The 22,838-nt window shown below is 36.2% G+C and overlaps 1 protein-coding gene across 2 annotated transcripts in view; it reads left to right on the forward strand.

Annotated features, from left to right (window-relative positions):
* Positions 1-22,838, forward strand: part of LOC134844671 (5'-AMP-activated protein kinase subunit gamma-1-like) — a 466,367-nt gene that overhangs the window by 23,360 nt on the left and 420,169 nt on the right. The window contains exons 2-3 of one of the 2 annotated variants that reach the window (XM_063861474.1): positions 7,868-8,018; positions 10,948-12,232. The exons of the other annotated variant lie outside the window; for it this stretch is intronic. Coding sequence (XP_063717544.1) covers positions 7,914-8,018; positions 10,948-11,991 — 1,149 coding nt within the window. The 5' untranslated portion in view covers positions 7,868-7,913 and the 3' untranslated portion in view covers positions 11,992-12,232. Of the gene's footprint in view, positions 1-7,867; positions 8,019-10,947; positions 12,233-22,838 lie in introns of those variants that run through there. 2 annotated transcript variants of the gene reach the window in all.

Raw genomic sequence — 22,838 nt, forward strand, 5'->3', positions numbered from 1 at the left:
GTGGAGCCTGTTGGGGATAGAGTTAGAGACACTGACTTCGTACGACAAGTTGAAGTTGGGAGGCAAGAATCTAGAGGTATATCGAATGCTGATGCAGCACGTTGCTAGGGACAACTCAGGCTTGAGTCTGGCAAGGAGGAAAGATGCTACCTGTTTCTTGAGATGGACAATGTCGATGATGACTGACAGTACCACCCTAGCATGTCACCAGAGAGCAATTGGAAGCAAGACGCTGGAAACGAGAGTCTCCACAGTCATCTTGAATGTGTACCAGAGTACTGGGATATAAAAGGAGGATGGTTCTAGGCAATCTCTAGAGAGCCACAGGAAGTTAGATGAGATACGGAGATTCTACAACAAGAAGTTTGAGGAGAAACACGACGTTCACCGTAACTTGGCTTCATCAAGAGAGTACTTGAAACCCAACAAAAAGGGAGAGTACCAGTATGTGTCTGGAGTGATGGGGATGGCATACAACCCTTTTTTGGACTTAGAAGCTGGAGGTGCCTACAGAAACTATGAGGTGGCGGAGCTACTGAAGTTCTGGACAGAGAAGATAATGGAGATAGACCCTGTGGAAAGAGAGAGACCTAGCCTGGGTTTGATTCTCGAGAGAACACCGGAAGTTATAAGTGTGCCACGCTCAAGTAAAAGAGTAGAACTAAAAATGGGTAACGGGAACGGCATGTTGACCACGAATCTGGGAGTAGTGTGGAAATTGCTCAGGCCCTCCTGGTGTCCACATCCCCATGCGAGCCTGATCGAGGAAGTCACTGAGCGAGTGAGATTAGCGCCGACAGAGGATGAAGATTTGGCGACCTTGAGTATAGTGCATAGACTGATCCTGCCTCATGTGAAGGAGTCAAGCGAGATGACGAGTGGAACAGGGTCGGTAAAGAAGATCGAGCCGGGCAGTTGTCTTGACTCGACGTGTGGGAATAGCGAGCACACCTGCGATGGACGATCATGCGTCAGGATACAGTCTTTCCAGAAAGAAGACCTAGTCACCTGGTTTGAAGACATTACTGAAAAGGAGAAAAGTGAGATACAGATAGTGGCTGAGTGTTACACGAGTACCACGGTGAATCTAGCAACAACTCTGGGATTCTTCTCAAGAATGTGCAGTCTCCAGTCACTGGAGAGGCTAGAGTCAGAACACCACTTGGTGACCGCGTTGAGCGTGGAGTCATGGCCCGGAGTGTTGCAAGTGACCCAAAAACACATCAAGAGTTGGAAGGTTGGACTCGAAGCGGAGATGGGATTTCCCATGAGCGAAGCCTATGGTCTGCCTCTAAATGCGAAGTCCCTAGTGGGGTCAGTGATGGCCAACCTATGTGGCAGCCACTATCCATTACACATGGCAATGGTAGAGGTGTCTAGCCAGAGGGTATTGATAGACAAAGCCTTCTCAGTGCCCAAATGTGTAAGACTGGCTCGGATGTCACGTCATTCACACAAGCTGTTGAGGAAGATTCGAGGAACAGTGCCGAAAGAACAAAGGGACGACTTGAGTGAAATCTGGGGTGAAGAACTTCTAGGCTTGGAGAGCGAAAATACAAGTGATCACGAGAGACAAAACGTGATCGGGAAAACCACAGTTGGTGCTCCAAACTTGGAAGAGATCGACATGATACACGAGAAGATGATGGAATTTGAGCCTCTCCTAGAAGCCTCGGGAGAACGCAATCTTAGGAGCATCGATAAAACACACACGGGGATTGTCCATGCCACTGTCTGGCACAGACAGTGTGGTACCCAGACCACGCCAATCTCTGCCTGATCTGGGATGTTGAAGAAATCAAGTCGTTGGGACTACCCGAGCATCAACAAAAAGTGACCATCTTGGTGGTGAGCACAATGCTGGCTCTACGATGGATGAAAGAAAACATAGCAAAGTATCGGGATTCGAAGACGCCAACAGCAGAGTCGATTCACGCGATAGATTACAGCAGGAGACTTGAGTTGTTCGAGACCGCATGCAAGGTATTCGCCATACCAATGGAAGTCAGACACATGTGGTGCCGCTTGAGATTCTTTCCTTGGTTTCGCGCGATGTTAACATCCTGGTTATATGTGGTGACGAAGGATCACATGAGGAAACATCAAAAGGAATATCGACAATTCCAGGCCAAGATAGGACCAGATGCCTTCAAGAGACCTCTGCTGACCCATCGAAATGCGATCACGACGGGGTGGAAAAGAGTGGGTAGAGTATCCAGAGACAACACTAGAGAGAGGGAATCGATACTGGAGGAGGACCTGGCGAAGAATGTAAGCCTGAGTCTTCACAATTCCTTCTGTTTGAACCGGGAGTCGAAGGTGAAGAGCTTACCGAATCAAGCGAAGAGATTGCAAGAGCAAAGGGAGTGGATACGATCCTATGAACAGCTGAAGGCTTGGGAGGAGATTGTGATCAGCTCCGATGACGAAGAGGCACTATTGAAGCAGATCATAGTGTCAAATATATCTCGGTCGGGTACCTCGAGGGCGAAGAACACGAGGTGAGCCGGTGGCTCAAAAGGAAAATTCTAGATTCTTGAGTCTTGAGAGGGAGGGGGCTCAAAGGTGAACTCGGATGAAATCTGGGTTCACGAAAAAGAGATTTTAACAAATGAGATATTGTTATTAATATGCTAGATCTATTATATAAATCAAAATGCTGCATGACAATTCCCTGATTGGATAGGACAAAAAATTTTTTAAATTACCAGCTTAAAAAGCGAGAATTCATAGGTGCAGGCGTGTGCAGATTTTGATTGCTGTTTAGCGATAGTGTGAAAATTTTATATGTTTGTGAATTTTGGAAGGTAGATAAACTTAAGTCTGCTGCAAACTTCTGTAAATGACCACTGGCACTGTATCTTGAGTGACACTCGGGCTTCTGGGGATTCACTGACAGAGACAGCACGCAATAAGGACATCGATTTTGAGTCCGGGGAGTATGTTCCAGTCGGTCATATCTGGAATTTTGACCTTGAGGGACACGAAAATACGTAATTTTGGAGTGAAGTTTTAATTTTCAAAATTTCGAATGGAGCCTGTCATGCTCAGTTTTCTCGCACCAACTGAAAACACAAAGTGAAAAATCAGAACGACCGATTTACAATCGCGGAAAAGTGCTTGAATAAAACAGCGGGAAATTGATATTCGCAATTTCCCGATACAAAATAAGACACGAGTAGAGCTGTCCTATCTTGAAATAGGAGGAGAAATAATAAAAAGAAGAGAGAACAACTATTCGAAACGAACCAAAGTGAGCCTTCAATGGAAAGGTGGACAGCTTGAGTGTCCTAATGGTTCATACAAAAACTCAGATTCTAGAGTCAGGATTTACTTCTGTTATCAAAACTGATCAGTATTAAACTTATCTAGTTATATTATCCAATTCTTGAGTTGCTTATCAATCTAATTACTCCTTGTGCTTGATTGCATCAACATGTGAGTCCCTAATTTAATTTTCTCGAGTGTGTTTAATGATTGTTATGATGAGATAAGGCGAGTTTTAGGTTGATCCATCTGAAATGGATCAAAGTTCCACTGTCCAATAAAAAGTAACTTAACGGATTGTTCCGACCCTGTTTTTAACGGCGTTTGTGTATTTTGGGTATTTCGAGACCTAAGTATGGAACGTTCTTATTTTCTAGAGTGGTGGGATATTTTGGTAGTAGCCTTTAAGCTGTAACGTGTTCTAGTCTCATGTCGCAAGCGAACCGAATTGGCTCCGACCGTTCTTGAGGTCGAAAAGAATAATAAGACTGACATCCTACCGGGTACGAGATCGATGCAATTTGCAGCAATGGCCAAAATTGATTTAAAAAATTCTCCTGAAAAGACAACAACTGAATATCATTCATCAGCTTGATATGAAAATAAATGTCATTGGAGCAAAAAAAAACTGAAAAAGCATCTAATTGACAAAAAATTACACAGTCAATGCCCAGAGAGTCTTAGCTTGATATGTCGCTTCAGTTACCTCCAAATAACCCTTGAAAATATTGGTAGCTACGCGTCTATTGAAAATCAACTGATAGCATGGCCATGACAACCGCCTTTATCGCAACATTCCGACATTCGGATACAAGTTTTTTGTTTGAAAATATTTGAATATTGATGAAAGAACATGGATGACTTCTTTATCAGAATATCGATACTGCTCTTTTAATGAGGATAATGAACACTGGACAAAGCAATTTTTGCGTCTACTTGAACGGCTTCTGAAAAAGTTATAGGCTATTTTGGGCGTTTTCGATTAAGGTTGAAAAAGTAAAATAATTGTTGAGTTTTATGCTGTATATACTCGCAATTTAAGCTGTAGGAGGTTTCTACCAGTCCTAATGCAATTCAGAGTAGTGTCATATGAAGCAAAGTGATGAATATATTTCGTATTATGTTTGTAAGGGACTGGGTGTTGAATTGTATATTTTGGTTTTGTATATAGTAATTTAATTCAGATATTGCAGTTTGACATTCCATATTTAATTGTAATTTGCGCTGCTGTTTGAGCACCCCAGAGTTCTTTACGCCATGTGGTTTCTTCCGTTTCAATTGCGCAAAATTATGGGCAGTGAATTCCGTTTTTTTAGAAGTCAAATGAAAAAATGATTTTTGTAGAGAAGCGGTTGAACAATGTTTGTCAAAAATAATTTGTTTCGTTCTTTTGTTGAGCCTCTAATTGGCAGTCGGTAGTCTCAATGTATTTTGAAAAGCCTTCGTGTTTGTAAGATATTGGTATAAGTATGTTATACTTTTTAACTCAATTCTTTTCTCGATTCCAATGAACGATTTGCTAATGCTAAGAAGGGAAGAAGATTTAAATTTCGATCTGCAATATGTTCTTTTTAACGCCCAGCTCAACTGTTTCTCTAGAGATAGCATCAAAGTAGCATTAATTTGTTTTAAAAATATTGCTAAATATTCGAAATGTGATAAAACAAGACAATGAAGCAAGGCAACTAATGATAATGTCGGCAGTTGTTGTCCAATTGTATCTATAGTTTTAATTCCTTGTGGCATTTTTTGGAGAATTGTTTTGATTTGAGCATGAAAAGATAAACTTGAATCAAGAATAAGGCCTAAATAATTAAGCTGCAAAGGGCTGCTAGCAGTCATTTAATCTCAGGGTGCCGCCGGCCCTAGAATGGGATTGTTCTAACTAACCTCTTTGAGAATTTGAGCGCAAGTACCGAGGAATTCAGGGCAGGAAGTTTTTCTTGATCTGATAAACTCGATCGGATAAACTCAATCAAACTCAAAAGACAATAAAGGTTGCGAACGCTGCCGGTTTACTCGGGACTATTGATGATGAAAGGAAAATTATTTGAAAATAATAAAACTAATTTGAAAGGAAATTTATGTTTGTAGAGCCAAAGTAAAATAAGCCTTTTACGAGTATGTGATAGACGGTGGCAAGTCAATAAGCAGAATGGGTCCAAGAGCAACCAAATTATAAATTTTACATGCTAATCGGTAAATTGAGTATAAAAATTGTCAATATTAACAAAGAAGCAATAGTTTGCATAATTTGAATAATTTAATCGGATTTTTTTTTTAAATTGAATTTGAAAAAAAAATGATTTATTTATTCAATTGTAGTAGTAGTAGTAGTAGTAGGGCTTTTGTGCTCGTAGCGCAAGGGGTTTCCCCCTTTCAGTTTTTCGTTCTATAGTGAAGTTTTGCTTCTACAGTCATTCATTGTGCAATCGCAAGCAATTCTCCATGTGCACTTGTTCATTTGTTCGTAGTCCTTCTCAAATTTTCTCCAAAATAACCACAATATTCGCATCTTCAGTCTGCTTGTTTCTCTCACGTCAATTTTGATCACATTCGCTAGCCGACAAGTTTGGTAAAAGAATTCGTCCTCCAAAAATTTCTTTTTCGGCCTCTCGAGCTGAAACATACAACCGCGCGAGGAACAGGAATACGATGGAACTTTCAACATGTCAACATCATAATTTTTCGATAAAATTTTTGACAGCAACAAAAGGTTGTTGATCTGTATATACATTGGCAGTGGCAATAGTGAAATTTCGATTAACCGATCTTTGTACGAATCCATATGCGGAATTATCCATTTAACTATACGCCTTTGTACATTTTCAAGCTCCGTAATAATGTATTTACTTAATCCATAACATGGACTTGCGTACGTGAGTATTGGTACGATCATAGATTTATACAAATCCAGTTTAGCTTTTTGTCCAAGATTCGATACGCTTCTTTTTATCATGTGAAAAACACGAATTGCTTTGCAGCAAACCTTATTTATATGCAAATTCCATTTTAAGTCACAGGAAAGCATGAGCCCCAAATCAGATTGAGTTTCCTCTGTTTTAATCAATTCGTTTCCAAAAAGCAATCGTTTTTCGTTTTTGGACATTTTAATTAGGCAGCATTTATCCATATTGAAGGGCATGTTGTTTCTAACGGTCCAGTCATACAACGCATTTAAATCACTTTGAATATCTATTGTGCTTAAACCCACGCTGAGAAATTTGGCGTCATCGGCAAAAAGTAGGGGAAACAATTGATCGCACATTTTCGGGAGGTCGTTAACAAAAACCAGAAAAAGTATGGGGCCCAAAATACTCCCTTGCGGGACACCGCTAGTAACTTGTATTGGTGACGAGTTCACTCCATTTATACGCACGACTTGTACTCGATTTGTCAAATATGATTCGATTAGTTTCAGTAGCTTGTTTCTGATGCCCGTTTCAAAAAGTTTTTTCAAAAGCATACCATGATCCACTCTGTCAAAAGCTTTACTGTAGTCAGTAAAGATTATGTCAACATCATGTTGACTTTCAATGCCCTGGTACACTTTTTGCAAAAAGATTATCAATTGGAGAATCGTTGATCGTCTTTTCCTAAAGCCGAACTGAGCTGCGTGAAAAAAAGAATGGTAATGATCGTAAAGTCGTCTAAAAATAATCCTTTCTAAAATTTTCGAAGCTATTGATAACAGAGATACCGGTCTGTAATTTGTAACTTGGCATTTATCGCCTTTTTTAAATAATGGACTTATAATTGCTTGTTTCCAATCGTTTGGAAAATTGGCTGTTTGGAAAATTTTTCTGAATAACTGTGAAAGAGAATGAGAAAGAGTAATGCACAATTTTTTATACACTATTGGTGGAATTTCATCGGGTCCTTTACTCTTGTTTATGTCCAAGTTCATGCAAATTTCAATTACTTCCTTTTCGAAAAAATTTACAGTGGTAATCGATTTTACGCATTCTTTTCCATTACACCCTTCAATAAATTTTGTCGATTTTGTATACACGGAAGAGAAGAAGATAGAAAATAGTTCTGATTTACCCTTGTCTGTCTCCTCATGCATATTTTCTTCATTTTCTTGGTATTATTGACGATTAAATACAAGTTAATATTTTTCTGCTCTTAGACCCATCATTCTGCTCTTAAACCATTATTTTTAGCTTCCTTCAATTTTGGTTTTTCTGCACTCGTTTTCTCACTTGGCTTGATTCCCAATCATCTGACTCTAGTTACATTCCTTTGTTATACTTACTTCTCCCTAATGTTTGAAATTCCAAGTTTTTTTACTTGGAGTAAGGATGATGGATTAGTGAAGTAACTTCGGTTACCAAATTAATTTCTGACCTGCTGATTTGAAAATATTTGAAAAAAAAAAATTAAAAAAACCAAAAACCAACCGCTTTTTACTACAAGTTTTTTTTCATCGTTTGTAGTAACAACATCGTTTGTAGTCTTAGAAAAACACAGAGGTATTCTGAGTTCAGCTTATGTTTTCTTTTATTTCCATCATTTGAAATAGTCCACGAAAACCTTCCAAAAATATGAATTTCTGACGTCAAAGGATCAGAATTAATATATTTAGACCTGTGATTTCAGATGAGGCAATTGTGTTGACTGAGTTTGAAGTCTAAAGCCTTGTTATGGACGCAAGGATAGTTTGCATGTTTTTAGTGACTGTTTCAATTTATAAAATAAGCTCCAATACAGAAGTTCTGCTGAAAAAATGCCGGAAGAATATCAGCGACGTAAGATAAAAGTTATCAATGTGCAAGATATATTTTTTTAACTTTCTCAATGTTTTTCTCTGATTTTCGTTGTCCACTCTCAGAAGAAGAAGAAAGAACACTTAATTACCGGATGAAAGTCTGAGTATTAATACAGTGAAATGTAAAGAGGATCAGTTCAAAATTTCAGATTAATTGCGTAAATAGTATATAGTAAAATGAAATAAACAAATAAGTAAATTGCGATGAAATTACCATTGAAAAAAAAATCAGATTAAGACTTAACAACATGAATAAAAAAGAATTGTACATAAATTTGAGTAAATTAAATCTTAACAACATCGATATAATAAACTGGTGATATATAGAAATCTTTCAATGGAAATGGATTTGACGCCATGTTTTTTTTGTGCGTACGTACTAGATTAGATTGCATTCCACTAGTGTAGAATATTTTCATTTTTTTCTTTATTGTTGAATTAGTGGTGTCGAGTTTTCTTATTTTTACTGGCAATGACTTCCATTTTTTTTGAAGCGAGGTGAAAAAATGATTTTAGTATACAAGCAGTTAAACAGTGATTATCAAAAAGTATTTCTGTGCGATTATTAATTTTGTAATTGGCTGTCGGTTATTTAATTGCATTTGTAAACGCTTTCTTCTTATTGATAAGATATTGATATAGATAAGTTACACATTTCAATTTAGTTCCGATAAAAGATTTGCTTTTACGCAGTGCGGTGGATGATTTCTGTTTGGGTCTGAAAAACGTGCGTCATTGAAGTCGCATTGATTTGCGGCAGAAAAATAGCTACATAATCTAGATTGGATAAAACTCAACAGTGAAGTAAGGCAACCAAAGATATTGCGGGCAGTTGTTGTCCAATTGTATCTATGGTCTTAATTCCTTGAAAATCTAGAATCAAACCTAAGTATTTGCATTCAGATTTTTTCTCTACATAATAATCATTGATAACAAGGCGGTCTGATTCCACATTCTGTTTATCATTTTTTTGGACAAAAAACTATAAATTTCCATTTCGATGCATTCAAATTTAACTGATTCTCAGAAAAAAGAAGTAAGCTCGTGTAAAGATTTTTGTAATTGACTCAGAGCATTCTTTTGAGATATAGATGACGCATACACCATGCAATCGTCTGCATACTGTACCAAAGTACATCCATCGCAGATACAATTTTGAATATCCAGTCCAAAAAATTCCATTCTCATTGACTCTTTGAAAATTCTTAAAACATTCAAATAATGTTTTAGCTTTTGTTGAAAAGCCAAGATAGCGTAAATTTCTAACTAGAATAATATGAGAAATAAAGTCGAAATATTTCGAGAGATCTAATAAAGCCGCATAAACATTTTTTTTGGAATCGATATCTTCGTGACTACTTTCAGTTACGTACAGAAGCGCATCTTGTCTGGAACAATTTTTGCCCAAACCAAATTGTAAAGGAGTCATAATTTGATCTTCTTCTGTTCTTTGGACATGGAAAGTTTTCTCAAAAAGGTTGAGGATGCATTGGGTCATCCTTTTTGAATAATGGAGTTATATTTGTGTTTTTTTGTTTTCAGTGGGAAAACATCCTTATCTATGCAGGCATTAATAACAAACGTTAAAGTGTGGCACAATTTTTGATTGACCATCAATTTTTGCCCAAGAAGGAACAGTACAAGGTGTTAGAGGTTTTATGTATTTTGTTCTCGCAGTATATCATAACATTGCTTCAATGTTGTGCTGAAAATTACAGATTGGTAATTCAGAAATTCCTGGATTAAATAACAGGCTTAGCAGAGCTACAACATTCCCATAAATTTTAAAAACCGCGTTGAAGTACTTGGTTATTTTAAAGTCCTGTGTGATCATTTCATTGAATGAACTACGCAGAGCAGTAATTCTGGAATTTATGGAACCGGATCCTCGAATTTGATAAATCTCATTTTTTGCTGGATTGTGCTGAGAAAAAAAACGCATAAATGCGAATGTTTTTCTTGTTTATCTTTAACCACTTGGGCTAACTGTCACGACAAAGACGATATTTTTGCCAATTTTCTTTCGAATTTTCATTTCGGGAAGCTAGAAGTGATTTTTGTTTCATTTTCAGTGTTTCTTTGCGTTCTGAATCGAACCAATCCGTTTCAGCTCGTGTTTTGCTTTAAATTTACGATTAAATTTCTTTTCGATTGGGGCATGTTGCTGAAGAGCATAAGATACTCAATTTAACAGCATTGAAAACATGTTTTGTGCGTCTGTACTTTGATTTAATTGAAATCAAGGAAGATTGGATAGAGTTAGGCAAAATTCTACTTTACGGTATTTATTGTTATTGAAATTAAAGATAATTTTTGACGTGTTTTTTCATAATTAATGCTGGTCAGAATAAGTGAAGAAAAATTATCTGTTTTGGTAGGCGTGTCAATGCAAAATTCATTTCCGTTTGTTTCAACATCACCAATTAGCTAATCAATATGAGTTTTTGGCAAAGCACTGACTTGTGTTGCATCATTTGGACCAAAAACTTTCAATCGATATGGAAGAATGATGGATTCAATTTTTTTTCTCAGATTTATTCAATTAATTTATGATATAATTGCCCATTAAAGTTATTTGGATAGAGACTAAATGCATTGTCAATGTTCAGAGTACTCTATTGAAGAATTTTATAACGTTAATTCAAACGTTTTCGTAAATTTTGTGCATCATCAGGATTAAAATTTTTTACAATATTTACAAATTGATCTAAGATCTGGAAAAAGTGACCAACATGTCTTTTAATGTGCAAAACGTGTGGAATCTATTCTACTGTGCCAGTTTAACAATTTAACAGTATTCTGTATAATAAAAAACAGTTCTATCTATTTTGATTAGCCTAGTGATGTCGTTTAATGCATTCATTAAAATCATCAAAAACTCAACCATTTACCGAATATTGTGTATTTAGATTTGCGCAACTGCTCCTACGGACAAGTACTGTTGTGTGATGGATGGCGAGAAATGCTGTTCAGAAAGCCAATACAATGAAGATAAGAAAAAGCTTGTCGATAAGATTATCGAATTGGAAAAGAAAAGTCAACAGGGGGGGTCAAGTCACAATGAAGAAAAGTACATTGACTCCAGTTCTGGCAGCAGATGGAAGAGGAGTATGATCATATGTTTCTCTGCTATCGTTCTAAGCTGCTTAGCATGCTGTGTGGTTGATTTTCTGTGGAATATTTGTAGCCGTTTTTCAAAAACCCTGACGCCCACCCGTTTTAAAAAGAACAACCATGAATCCAGGCTTCCTCAGCCTGCGCGGCGGAAATCGTTTCTTTGCTTTGCAGCTCGCAATAAACAAAGATCGCCAAGTGCTGACAGCGAAGATATGGGAGATAGTCTGGAAGGTAGTATAAAGCTAAATTCATCTGCTAATGTGATGGTTCCTAGTAAACAATCGCCAATGACAGAGTCCAGAGCTTCAACCCCTGAAGCTTATCAGGACCAAGCGAAAGCTCTCACACTTACAAGAAGAGAGTTGCAGTTTTTGAAAGCAAAGGTTGAGTCTGATTGCACGAAAGATATGCGTCGATTGGAGATATCAGTTCTACCTTGCCCCAATCAAGGAACTCAATCTGCTGACAACTTGTCGCCTTCGAAAAAGCCAAGTCATTGTGTAGAGGTAGAACCGACTGGATGTAGTCGTAACTGCCACTCATTGCGAAACTCTCCAGTTTTCCTCAGATCTAAATCACATCCGACTAATGCAGTTAAATTCTTCACTGCCACACGTAGTAGTGGAGCTATTCCCAAAAGCTCGAGCTTGAAATTCGCTACAATGCATTCAATGTCCAGTCGTGACCAGAATTCGAGCTTCGTTCAGAGGGAAATTGACCACTATCTTCAGTCGGAGTCATCAAGCGGGAATATCAATCGAAGTTATCACACTGCATCAGCGAATAAGACACCCTATTTGACAACGACCGCGGAGTTTTTCGAGGCAGACTGCTGAACTTAAAACTATTTTAGCTAAATTCTTCCTTAACTTTTTGCCATTCATTATTTGTTCTAAAAATTCGAAAACTTATTGATAGTTTGTGTTTGATATTGTGTTTATTCATGTATTCGATACTGGATGGCGTTGTGCTTTTGTATTGTCCTTTGTTTTATATTGATTTTGTAAGCTTATTTTTTGTGTTAGTCCTCTCGAATCTGGTTAACTATCCCCCCCCCCTCCCTTATTTGGATTTTCAGAAATTCAACTTTGGCTGTCACATTTTCAATAGCTTAAGAAAATTTTCAGAAAATATATTTAATTAAAATTTTTTATGTAGATACTATAGAAATAGTAGCTAATACAAATACGAACGCGCGAAAATAATAACCCAATTAATTTTTGAATTTTTTGAAATGCATATTTTATACATAATTGTATGTCAAAATTAATAATGCATAGGGGGAAATAGTTAACAAGGTCCAGAAGGGGGGGATAGTTAACAAGATCCGTCCTCTCAAATACAAATATTGTTCCCTTTGATTTTTGAGACTTTCAAGGACTCCATTTTTTCCCCCTTTCTTAGGCCTTTCGAATTGTTCATAAGTTCACTATGCAAGCGGGTTTTTGACTTTTTCACGAAAAAAAGAGTAGTTCGAGTTATGGTAAATGTGCTCTATTTTGGTGGTTTTGCTGTCTGATTTACCATTAAGTGTCAATAAACGAAGTGTAGACGATTACTTCGGTCTTTCGTTTTTTTTTTCAGGTAAAGGATTTTAAAATAGGTTCAAATTCAATCAATCATCCGTCGACTTTTGTATAGAGTTAACACAACGGCAAATTTCGAATTCAGTTTAAAAAATCACAATTGCTAAAGGGTTTAAAAAGATCGAAATTTTCCTTTCACATTGGTTGCAATTTTGCCAGCAATTGTGATTTTAGTGCGTCGTTAGGTCTGAAAAAAGTTTTTGTTTATGTGTGTGTGTGCGCGCTGATGGGAAAAGGGACTTGACATTTTTCATAAGTTAGGAATTTTTCTGAAATTTTTTTTGGCATGAAAGGTTTCATCTCAGGTTTTTCGGATTTGTTGCCGCTCGGTAATTATAAACTCAAATCCAATCAACCATCTGGCGGAGAGTTAAAACAACAGCTTGAGATGGCAAAGATTTGCAATTCGAATCCGCTCGGGGGCTTTTTTTGCAAACCTGAGTTTTAGTGCTTTTTCCTACTATCGGCCGTCTGTTTATAATTGTCGGCTTAGTTTTCGTAGCTCGATGGTTCAGCTTTATTTCAAGTTGCTTATAATATCCATGCTTGAGGTGACAAAGCCCGGGAGTTTGATTCCAGCTGAAACCTGTTTTTCTTGCATATAGAAAATTTTGACTAATTCAGATTATTGTGTCTGCTTGTTTTTGATGGCTTAGTTCCGCAGAAAGGACTTTTTTTGAAAATTTGGCTTCTGTATAGCATTGACAATGCTTTTTATAGAGTTTCTAGTGGAGCAGGTATTTTTTTCACAATTTTTTGGGCTTTTGTTGCATGTTTTTTTATTCCGTTTGATTTTCATAGTCATTCAGCTTTTTTCCAAGTTGCTGTTTAACCCATAAATGTGACGACAAAGCCTGGGAGTTTGATTCTGGTCGAGAATTGTTTTTTTTTTGCAAACTGAAATTTTTCGGCTAGCTTAAATTTTAGTCTGTCTGCTTAGTTTTGTCAGCTTAATTTCACAGAATTTTTTTTTCGAAATTCTTTTTTTTCTAGCATTCCTAAAGCTCCTTGAAAGATTCGATTATTGTAGGTAGTTTTCTTCCGGATATTTTGCGCTTTCGTAGCAATTTTTACAAAAGCGTCAGCTTAGCGTCTTATAAAGAACCTTCTTTTTTTCTTATCTAAGTCGCAGATATTGGTGCCACTTTTGGGGCACCTTTCCAGCTTTTTGATGGCATGTGCTTTGACATTGGAATAGTAATAAGTTAACACAGTTGATACTTTTTTTAGGTTATCAATTGAACCGAAAAATTTTGTTTCACACAATATAACTCAGTAAAATTTCAGAATTTTTCGAACTCGATATATTTTGCAATTTTTTGAAATGCATAATTTATACAATGTGTTTTTATGCTTTAAGAATGTTACATGCAAAATTAATGTGGATGCCTTCAGTTTGTTAAATTCCAATTTTATTATTTGCAAGATTGTGTCTATTTGTATTTGGTGCCACTTTTGCAGAATGACATTGGCATTTTATTAGCATGTAGCTGCTCCACCCTCAAAATTAGTATATATTGGCGCCAAAGGCGCTTTTAGAGAAATTTTAAGATCGGTCGGCCAAAAATGGTGTACTTAAAAAGTACCAAAGCGGGGACCCTTTGAGTCGGCACTGGGTCGAATTCCTGAGAGGGGGAGCCGCCCCCTCCCCTAAATCCGCCCCTGAGCATAGGCATCGATGATTCGGTATTTCATATAGGTTGATGCTGGTCTATAAAATAGGCTATTTTTCAGGGTTTAGTTATTTTCATTTCGTGCGTAGATTTTTGAGTAAAAAATGGAAGATAATTCATCGATGAATCAGCGCTCCGAAATACTAATTATGTCATGAATCAAGCAGAGAAAAATTGGCTCTATAACTTTTTAAGCTTGAATTAGCGGCTCATATTGTTTTCAGTTCGTTAGTATGATACTCATTCAGTAGTTATTATCAGTTTTTTATAAATATAAGCAAAGTTGAACGGAGAATGAAACTGCGACTAGCAAAAATAGATTTCGGCTACCGTTGGTTTAATTTTTGGTTGTATTGGCATTAGTTTTACCTCTTAGTTTCTGTATAGATTTCAGAGGTTAGTCGGATTTTTTGATAGGCCTAAAAATTTAAGTTATTGCAAAGTGAAAGGATGTTTCTGTAGAGGTATCAAGAATGATCAGAACAAAAATTTCTACGGAACCTCGGGTTGCCATTTTTTTGCTGATTCTAGCTGAATTTCTTTGAAACGCTGTTAATACTTGCATTATAGATTGAAACTTGGAAACCTATATAATTCTCTCTGTGGTTTTTTGAGATATTGATTTTTTTGTTTAAGCTCAAGAAGGTGTGAAAACTTGAAATTAGGTTTTCGTTTTGTATTAAGCGTTAAAAGCTGCCAAGTTGAAAAACTTTCTTTAGAATTGAAATTGGGAATTAGATGATACCAAATTTACCTGTTTTCGAAAGTCTGTAGTTTTTTCTTAAATTTTTGCTGTATTTTCTGAAGCTGTTAAAACATATATATTACGAAACTGGATAGCGTTGTGATTTTATATTTTCCTTTGTTTTATATTGATTTTGAAAGCTTATTTTTTGTGTTAATCCTCTGGAATCTGGTTAACTATCCCCCCCCCTATTTGGATTTTCAGAAATTCAGCTTTGGCTGTCACATTTTCAATAGCTTAAGACAATTTTCAGAAAATATATTTAATTAAATTTTTTTATGTAGATACTATAGAAATAGTAGCTTATACAAATACGAACGCGCGAAAATAATAACCCAATTAATTTTTTAATTTTTTGAAATGCATATTTTATACATAATTGTATGTCAAAATTATTAATGCATAGGGGGGAAATAGTTAACAAGGTCCAAAAAGGGGGGGGATTGTTAACAAGTTCAGTCCTCTCAAATACAAATATTGTTCCCTTTGATTTTTGAGACTTTCAAGGACTCCGGTTTTTCCTCCTTTGTTAGGCCTTTCGAATCGTTCATAAGTTCACTATGCAAGCGGGTTTTTAACTTTTTCACGAAAAAAGAGTAGTTCGAGTTATGGTAAATGTGCTCTATTTTGGTGGTTTTGCAGTCTGATTTACCATTAAGTGTCAATAAACGAAGTGTAGACGATTACTTCGGTTTTTCGGTTTTTTTTTCAGGTAAAGGATTTTAAAATAGGTTCAAATTCAATCAATCATCCGTCGAATTTTGTATAGAGTTAACACAACTGCAAAATTCGAATTCAGTTTAAAAAATCACCATTGCTAAAGGGTTTAAAAAGATCGGAATTTTCCTTTCACATTGGTTGCAATTTTCCCAGCAATTGTGATTTTAATGCGTCGTTAGGTCTGAAAAAAGTTTTTGTTTATGTGTGTGTGTGCGCGCTGACGGGAAAAAGGACTTGACATTTTTCATAAAATAGGAATTTTTCTGAAATTTTTTTCGGCTTGAAAGATTTCAGCTCAGGTTTTTCGGATTTGTTGCGGCTCGGTAATTATAAATTCAAATCCAATCAACCATCTGGCGGAGAGGTAAAACAACAGCTTGAGATGGCAAAGATTTGCAATTCGAATCCGCTCGGGGGCGTTTTTGCAAACTTGAGTTTTAGTGCTTTTTCCTACTATAGTCCGTCTGTTTATAATTGTCGGCTTAGTTTTCGTAGCTCGATGGTTCAGCTTTATTTCAAGTTGCTTATAATACCCATGCTTGAGGTGACAAAGCCCGGGAGTTTGATTCCAGTTGAAACCTGTTTTTCTTGTATATAGAAAATTTTGGCTAATTCAGATTATTGTGTCTGCTTGTTTTTGATGGCTTAGTTCCGCAGAAAGGACTTTTTCTGAAAATTTGGCTTCTGTATAGCATTGACAATGCTTTTTACAGAGTCTCTAGTGGAGCAGGTAATTTTGTTCCCAATTTTTTGGGCTTTTGTTGCATGTTTTTTTATTCCGTTTGATTTTCATAGTCATTCAGCTTTCTTCCAAATTGCTGTTTAACCCATGAATAAGACGACAAAGCCCGGGAATTTGATTCAGGTCGAGAATTGTTTTTTTTTTGCAAACTGAAGTTTTTCTGCTAGCTTAGATTTCAGTCTGTCTGCTTAGTTTTGTCAACTTAATTTCACAGAATTTTTTTTCGAATTTTTTTTTTCTAGAAAGATTCGACTATTGTAGATAGTTTTCTTCCAGATATTTTGCGCTTTCGTAGCAATTTTTACACTACCGTTAGCGTAGTGTCTTATAACGAACCTTCTTTTTTTCTCACCTAAGTCGCAGATCTTGGTGCCACTTTTGGGGCACCTTTACAGCTTTTTGATAGCATGTGCTTTGACATTGGAATAGTAATAAGTTAACACAGTTGATACTTTTTTTAGGTTATCAAATGAACCGAAAAATTTTGTTTCACACAATATAACGAAAAAAAACTCAGAATTTTTCCAACTCGATATATTTTGCAATTTTTCGAATTGCTTAATTTCTAAAATGTGGTTTTATGCTTTAAGATTGTTACATGCAAAGTTAGTGTGGATGCCTTCAGTTTGTTAAATTCCAATTTTATTTTTTTGCAAGATACAGTCTATTTGTATTTGGTGCCGCTTTTGCTGAATGGCATTGATATTTTATTAGCATGTAGCTGCTTTGTTCGTGACTAGTCTTTGTCGCTGGTTAAGCGTGCGTGGTTGAGTGGTTATTGCGTGAGACTCAAAATCATTCGATTGCAGTAAGCGGTAGATCGAATCCTAGACATAGCCGAATTTTGCCTAATTCGAGGCTTATTTTGTTTTTTCTTGTTGCCCTTTCTAAAGCTGCTTTTTGTAGTGTTCTCGCTAGTATTTGCGAAGCGAAGCTTCGCCTCTGTGTTAACGTTTTCCTTGACAAAAACTTTCAAAGGACAAAACCGCAACAGATCATACGAAAATTATCACGATAATGGAAACATAATGGTTGCCCGGCTCATTTTCAAAAACAAGAATAGTAATTTGCAATTTGATTGAGTGATAGTTGTTACTTGGGCTTGGACGACCTTTTACTTGTTGGAATTCGTTAAATCATCAAGCAACGACCAATTTTACTCAATTTTTTGTTAACCATTACGAGGCCAAACTGTGCACTGGATAGGAGCACAATTTTGTGTTTGTATGTTCCTGAATTCCAGCGAACAAGTCTTGAAATATGTTCCAAAATGTAAGTGGATTCCACAAACAAAATTTCAGTGGATTCCGCATACATATACCTGTAACGTAAATTTTGTCGGCACATTTGTTTTGTTGCGGATTCCAAAACAGCATAGAAGATCAAAGAGAAGTAGCAATGTTGCGGATTCCGCGGTAAATCTGATTTTGGCATGTTGCTGATTCCGCTTACAATGCAGAGAATGCACAGTTTGGCCTCGTAATCACTACAATGAGTTGATACGTTCAAACCGGGACAAATGAAGCTCAATAACACAATGTCCAAATTGTCGGACTGAGCAAGAGTTCCACTCACCTAATTGAATACATGGAGTAAAAATCAAAATAAACGTGCGTCGCGTAAAGAAATCAAACGCATCACGGGTAATAGTTAGTTAAATAATCATCGCTGAATCAATGAAAGCCTATTTTATAAGCATAGGCAGGGGCGGATCTAGGATTTTCTCGAGGGGAGGGGGCGGACTTTCAAAAAAGTTTCGAAAACTTCGTCGACCTTTTTTTTAGGTCGACCGAATTGAACTTTCGAGCTCTCCCTAAGCACAGTTTAGTCCCTGTTTTAACAAAATTTTCAATTTGGCAAAAACAGTCCAAAAAAGGCGTTTTTAGGCAATTTTTGGAAAATTTTGACCAAAAAATTGTTTTTTCGGCGCGCGCTCCACCCTCAAAATTAGTATATATTGGCGCCAAAGGCGCTTTTAGAGAAATTTTAAGATCGGTCGGCCACAAATGGTGTACTTAAAAAGTACCAAAGCGGGGACCCTTTGAGTCGGCACTGGGTCGAATTCCTGAGAGGGGGAGCCGCCCCCTCCCCTAAATCCGCCCCTGAGCATAGGCATCGATGATTCGGTATTTCATATAGGTTGATGCTAATCTATAAAATAGGCCATTTTTCAGGATTTAGTTATTTTCAGTTCGTGCGTAGATTTTTGAGTAATAAATGGAAGATAATTCATCGATGAATCAGCGCTCCGAAGTACTAATTATGTCATCAATCAAGCAGAGAAAAATTGGCTCGATAACTTTTTAAGCTTGAATTAGCGGCTCATATTGTTTTCAGTTTGTTAGTATGATACTCATTCAGTAGTTATTATCAGTTTTTTTTTAATATACGCAAAGTTGAACGGAGAATGAAACTGCGACTAGCAAAAATAGATTTCGGCTACCGTTGGTTTAATTTTTGGTTGTATTGGCATTAGTTCTACCTCTTAGTTTCTGTATAGATTTCAGAGGTTAGTCGGATTTTTTGATAGGCCTAAAAATTTAAGTTATTGCAAAGTGAAAGGATGTTTCTGTAGAGGTATCAAGAATGATCAGAACAAAAATTTCTACGGAACCTCGGGTTGCCAGTTTTTTGCTTATTCTAGCTGAATTTCTTTGAAACGCTGTTAATACTTGCATTATAGATTGAAACTTGGAAACCTATATAAATCTCTCAGTGGTTTTTTGAGATATTGATTTTTTTTGTTTAAGCTCAAGAAGGTGTGAAAACTTGAAATTATGTTTTCGTTTTGTATTAAGCGTTAAAAGCTGCCAAGTTGAAATACTTTTTTTAGAATTGAAATTGGGAAGTAGATGATACCAAATTTACCTGTTTTCGAAAGTCTGTAGTTTTTTCTTAAATTTTTGCTGTAGTTTCTGAAGCTGTTGAAACATGCTGAATTTTTTTGATTTGAAGAAAGTAAGTGATTATATTTTGTCAGTAATTCCGAGGGACATGTCTTAAGAGCAAAATTTTATTGTCTGCGGTGGCCATTCAGAAGTTATTACCAGTTTTCTGCCATGTTCTATTCAATATTATGTTATTCATGTTACTGATTCGTCAATAAAAAGAAATGCACGATCAACCCAGGTGGAGCTAAAAAGTATCATCTCGAAATAAGTGAATCAAATTTATAAAATGGAAGAAGGGAGCTCAGAAGTCAATCAAATTTAAAAGTCAATCAAGTCGTCTTTTTTCAGCTCAACCCGATACAAACAGAATTACGCATTTCAGGTATTAATAAAACGGCAGAAAGCAACCAAGTTAAATCTTACGTTAATAAATTATAATGCAAAAAAAACTGAAAATAGAAACTAAATTTTGTAACAAGACTGCTCATATCAGGGCAAAGCCCTGAATGTTCCGACTGCCTTTTAAGGTTTATGGAGCAGCAGTAATAAAATAAAAAATTAAATGAAATAAAAAAAAAGAATTTTTTTTTCCAAAATTTGAATTTTTTAAATAAAAATCATCCCCCCACACGCCATATAAAGTACAAAAAGATAGATTTCGTTCCTTGTAACAAATCAATTATGGCAAATAAGCTTCGTTCAACCAATTTGGAACGATTTATAAGACGGATTAAATCTCCGCTTACGCGTTAATAGCGCGAATTATATCGCGCGTTAATTGTCCAATGGCAATCTTTAAACCCTCATAACTTTACGAAAAATAATCACAGGTGAAATCCCTTTTCAAATTTAAGTTCAGGACAACAATGGCTTTCGAATGATAAAAAAAATTCCGTCAAAAATGGCTAGTTAAAAAATCGAAATTTGTTTGAAGAAAAAAAACCCACCCCGAGCACGAATATTCCGTTACTTTCGTATCGAAAGTCGAAACAAAAATATTCATCTGCTGTGTCAACTCAATTTTAAGCAATGGTTTTTTACGAAAACCTAATGAGAAAATGGGAAAGTAAACATTCAGAAAAGGCGATCAAATTATTTAGAGGACCAATAAATCAGTGACATCAAACAAATCAGTGACATCAGCAAAATTAAATTCATGTTCTCTGTTCAAAATAAAAACCCTGGTTTGACAAAAAAAAAGTGCGCAAACTATCTATCGCGCGAGCTTGGATTTTAGATTATACTTAATGCTTCTTTTTCCGAAAGCAGTATGTTTTCATAAAAAGTTTCTTGTATTTTCTGAAGCTGTTTTCTAAGTTACTCAATTTTTTTGTTCCGACTTTTGATATGAAAGTAACGGAATATTTGTGCTCGGGGTGGGTTTTTTTCTTCAGACAAATTTCGACTTTTTAACTAGCTATTTTCGACGGAATTTTTTTATACCATTCGAAAGGTATTGTTGCCATGAGCTCAAATTTGAAAAGATATTTTACCTGTGATAATTTTTCGTAAAGTTATGTGGGTTTAAAGATTGCCATATTGGTCAATTTGGGACAATTAACGCGCGATATATTTCGCGCTATTAACGCGTAAGCGGAGAGTTAATCCGTCTTAGAAATTGTTCCGAATTGGTTAAAAGAAGCTCATTTGCCATAATTGATTTGTTACAAGGAGCAAAATCTATCCTTTTGTACTTTATATGGCGTGTGGGTGGATGATTTTCATAAAAAATTTCAAATTTTAGAAAAAAAATATTTTCATTTTGTTTTATTACATTTATTTTTTTGATGTTAATACTGCTCCATAAACCTTTAAAGGCAGTCGGAACATTCAGGGCTTCGCCCTGATACGAGCAGTCTTGTCTTTTTTGTGTTTCATGTAAGTTTCTTGTATGGAGCTGCGAGAACAAAAGGCAAATGTAAAACGCTCAAAAAAATTTGCTCGGACAAACAAAAACTTTTCAAACTAACGTGATATGTTTTTTGTTTGTAGCCTAATTTTTTCGGGGATCTAAAGGATATGCTACCTGGATGAAATCACAGTTTATTTTTCGTCCATCGATATTTCAGCGATGTATAAGCTTAGAAACAATACCATCAATTATCAGTAGGCTCTTGTGCATACCTTGAAACTAAAACCCAAAGCAAACAGTGCAAATATGCCAGATCATATGAGAAAAAAAAACCTAACCAAAAAATAACACAATCAAACTTGGGAAACAATTGGCGAAAATTTGGTCGCGGACGAAACCGTCCCAACAATGGTACTATGAAGAAGCAAGAACATAAAAGAAACTCATTCATCAGAATAGATATCAACCACTATCACGGGATAACGCTGCTCTTCACGATTTTAAATGATTTCATTGGAATGCCGTTCAACCGTGTTTGACCACACATAAATTAGGAAATTAGAAAACTTTTTCCAGACTAAAAGAGCGGCATTTGTAGATCCAAAATTGACTGCAACAGCAATTATCGACGTTACGAAGTTTACTCAGAATGGAAACAAACGATTGGAAGAACTTTTTTCGATCTAATTATTTCCGTCTCACTGATTATTTGGTAGCTTGCTATGCTAAGCTTTCGCTGCATTGCAAATGATGCGAAGCTCCGCTTAGCCTCCGTGTGAAAATTTTTTTACTCGATGGTCGTTATTGAAAAGTTTATACCGCGACAAATATGGCTAAAATTTGGAGCTTGACGAAATTTCAATCAGACTGCCCCGCGTACAAAAATATAACCCCACCTCAGGTTGAATTAACATATAGATAATCCTCGCTTGGCTTTTACAAACTCAGTCTTAAGTACACTACATTGATTCGACAATTCAATGTATATTCAAAAATTAACGCTGATTTATAAAAAAAACCATAATTAGCTAGAGGCGACTTTGAAACAATTTCTTTTACTGTAAATCCAAGATGTTTCATCAATGAGTCAGCGCTGCGAAGTGCTGCCTTTGTCATCAACAAAGCACAGTGCGACAAATTCAGCGGAAACACTTTGTCAGGTCTGATTCTTCGAAACAGATAGATCGACATAAGCAATTTAATTTGTTACTGTGGTGAACATTAGGTATTTTTTAAGTCAATTTTTCCGAAAATGAGTGACGGTACATCGAAACTAGACATAAATCAAAATTTTCAAACTGATTTTTCTCAACACTTAAGCAATTTTTTTTTTAATTTTCTAATCTCGGTCATATTACGGCTAAAAGGCCTTGAAAAGGATTAATTTCAATCGACCAATTCCGAGGATTATTTGTGGTACCTGATTTTGCGTGAAAAAAACTAAAACACACCGGATTACAAAGTTCCTCCCCAT

Source organism: Symsagittifera roscoffensis, chromosome 4, assembly GCF_963678635.1.
Source record: "Symsagittifera roscoffensis chromosome 4, txSymRosc1.1, whole genome shotgun sequence".
Taxonomy (NCBI): domain Eukaryota; kingdom Metazoa; phylum Xenacoelomorpha; order Acoela; family Convolutidae; genus Symsagittifera; species Symsagittifera roscoffensis.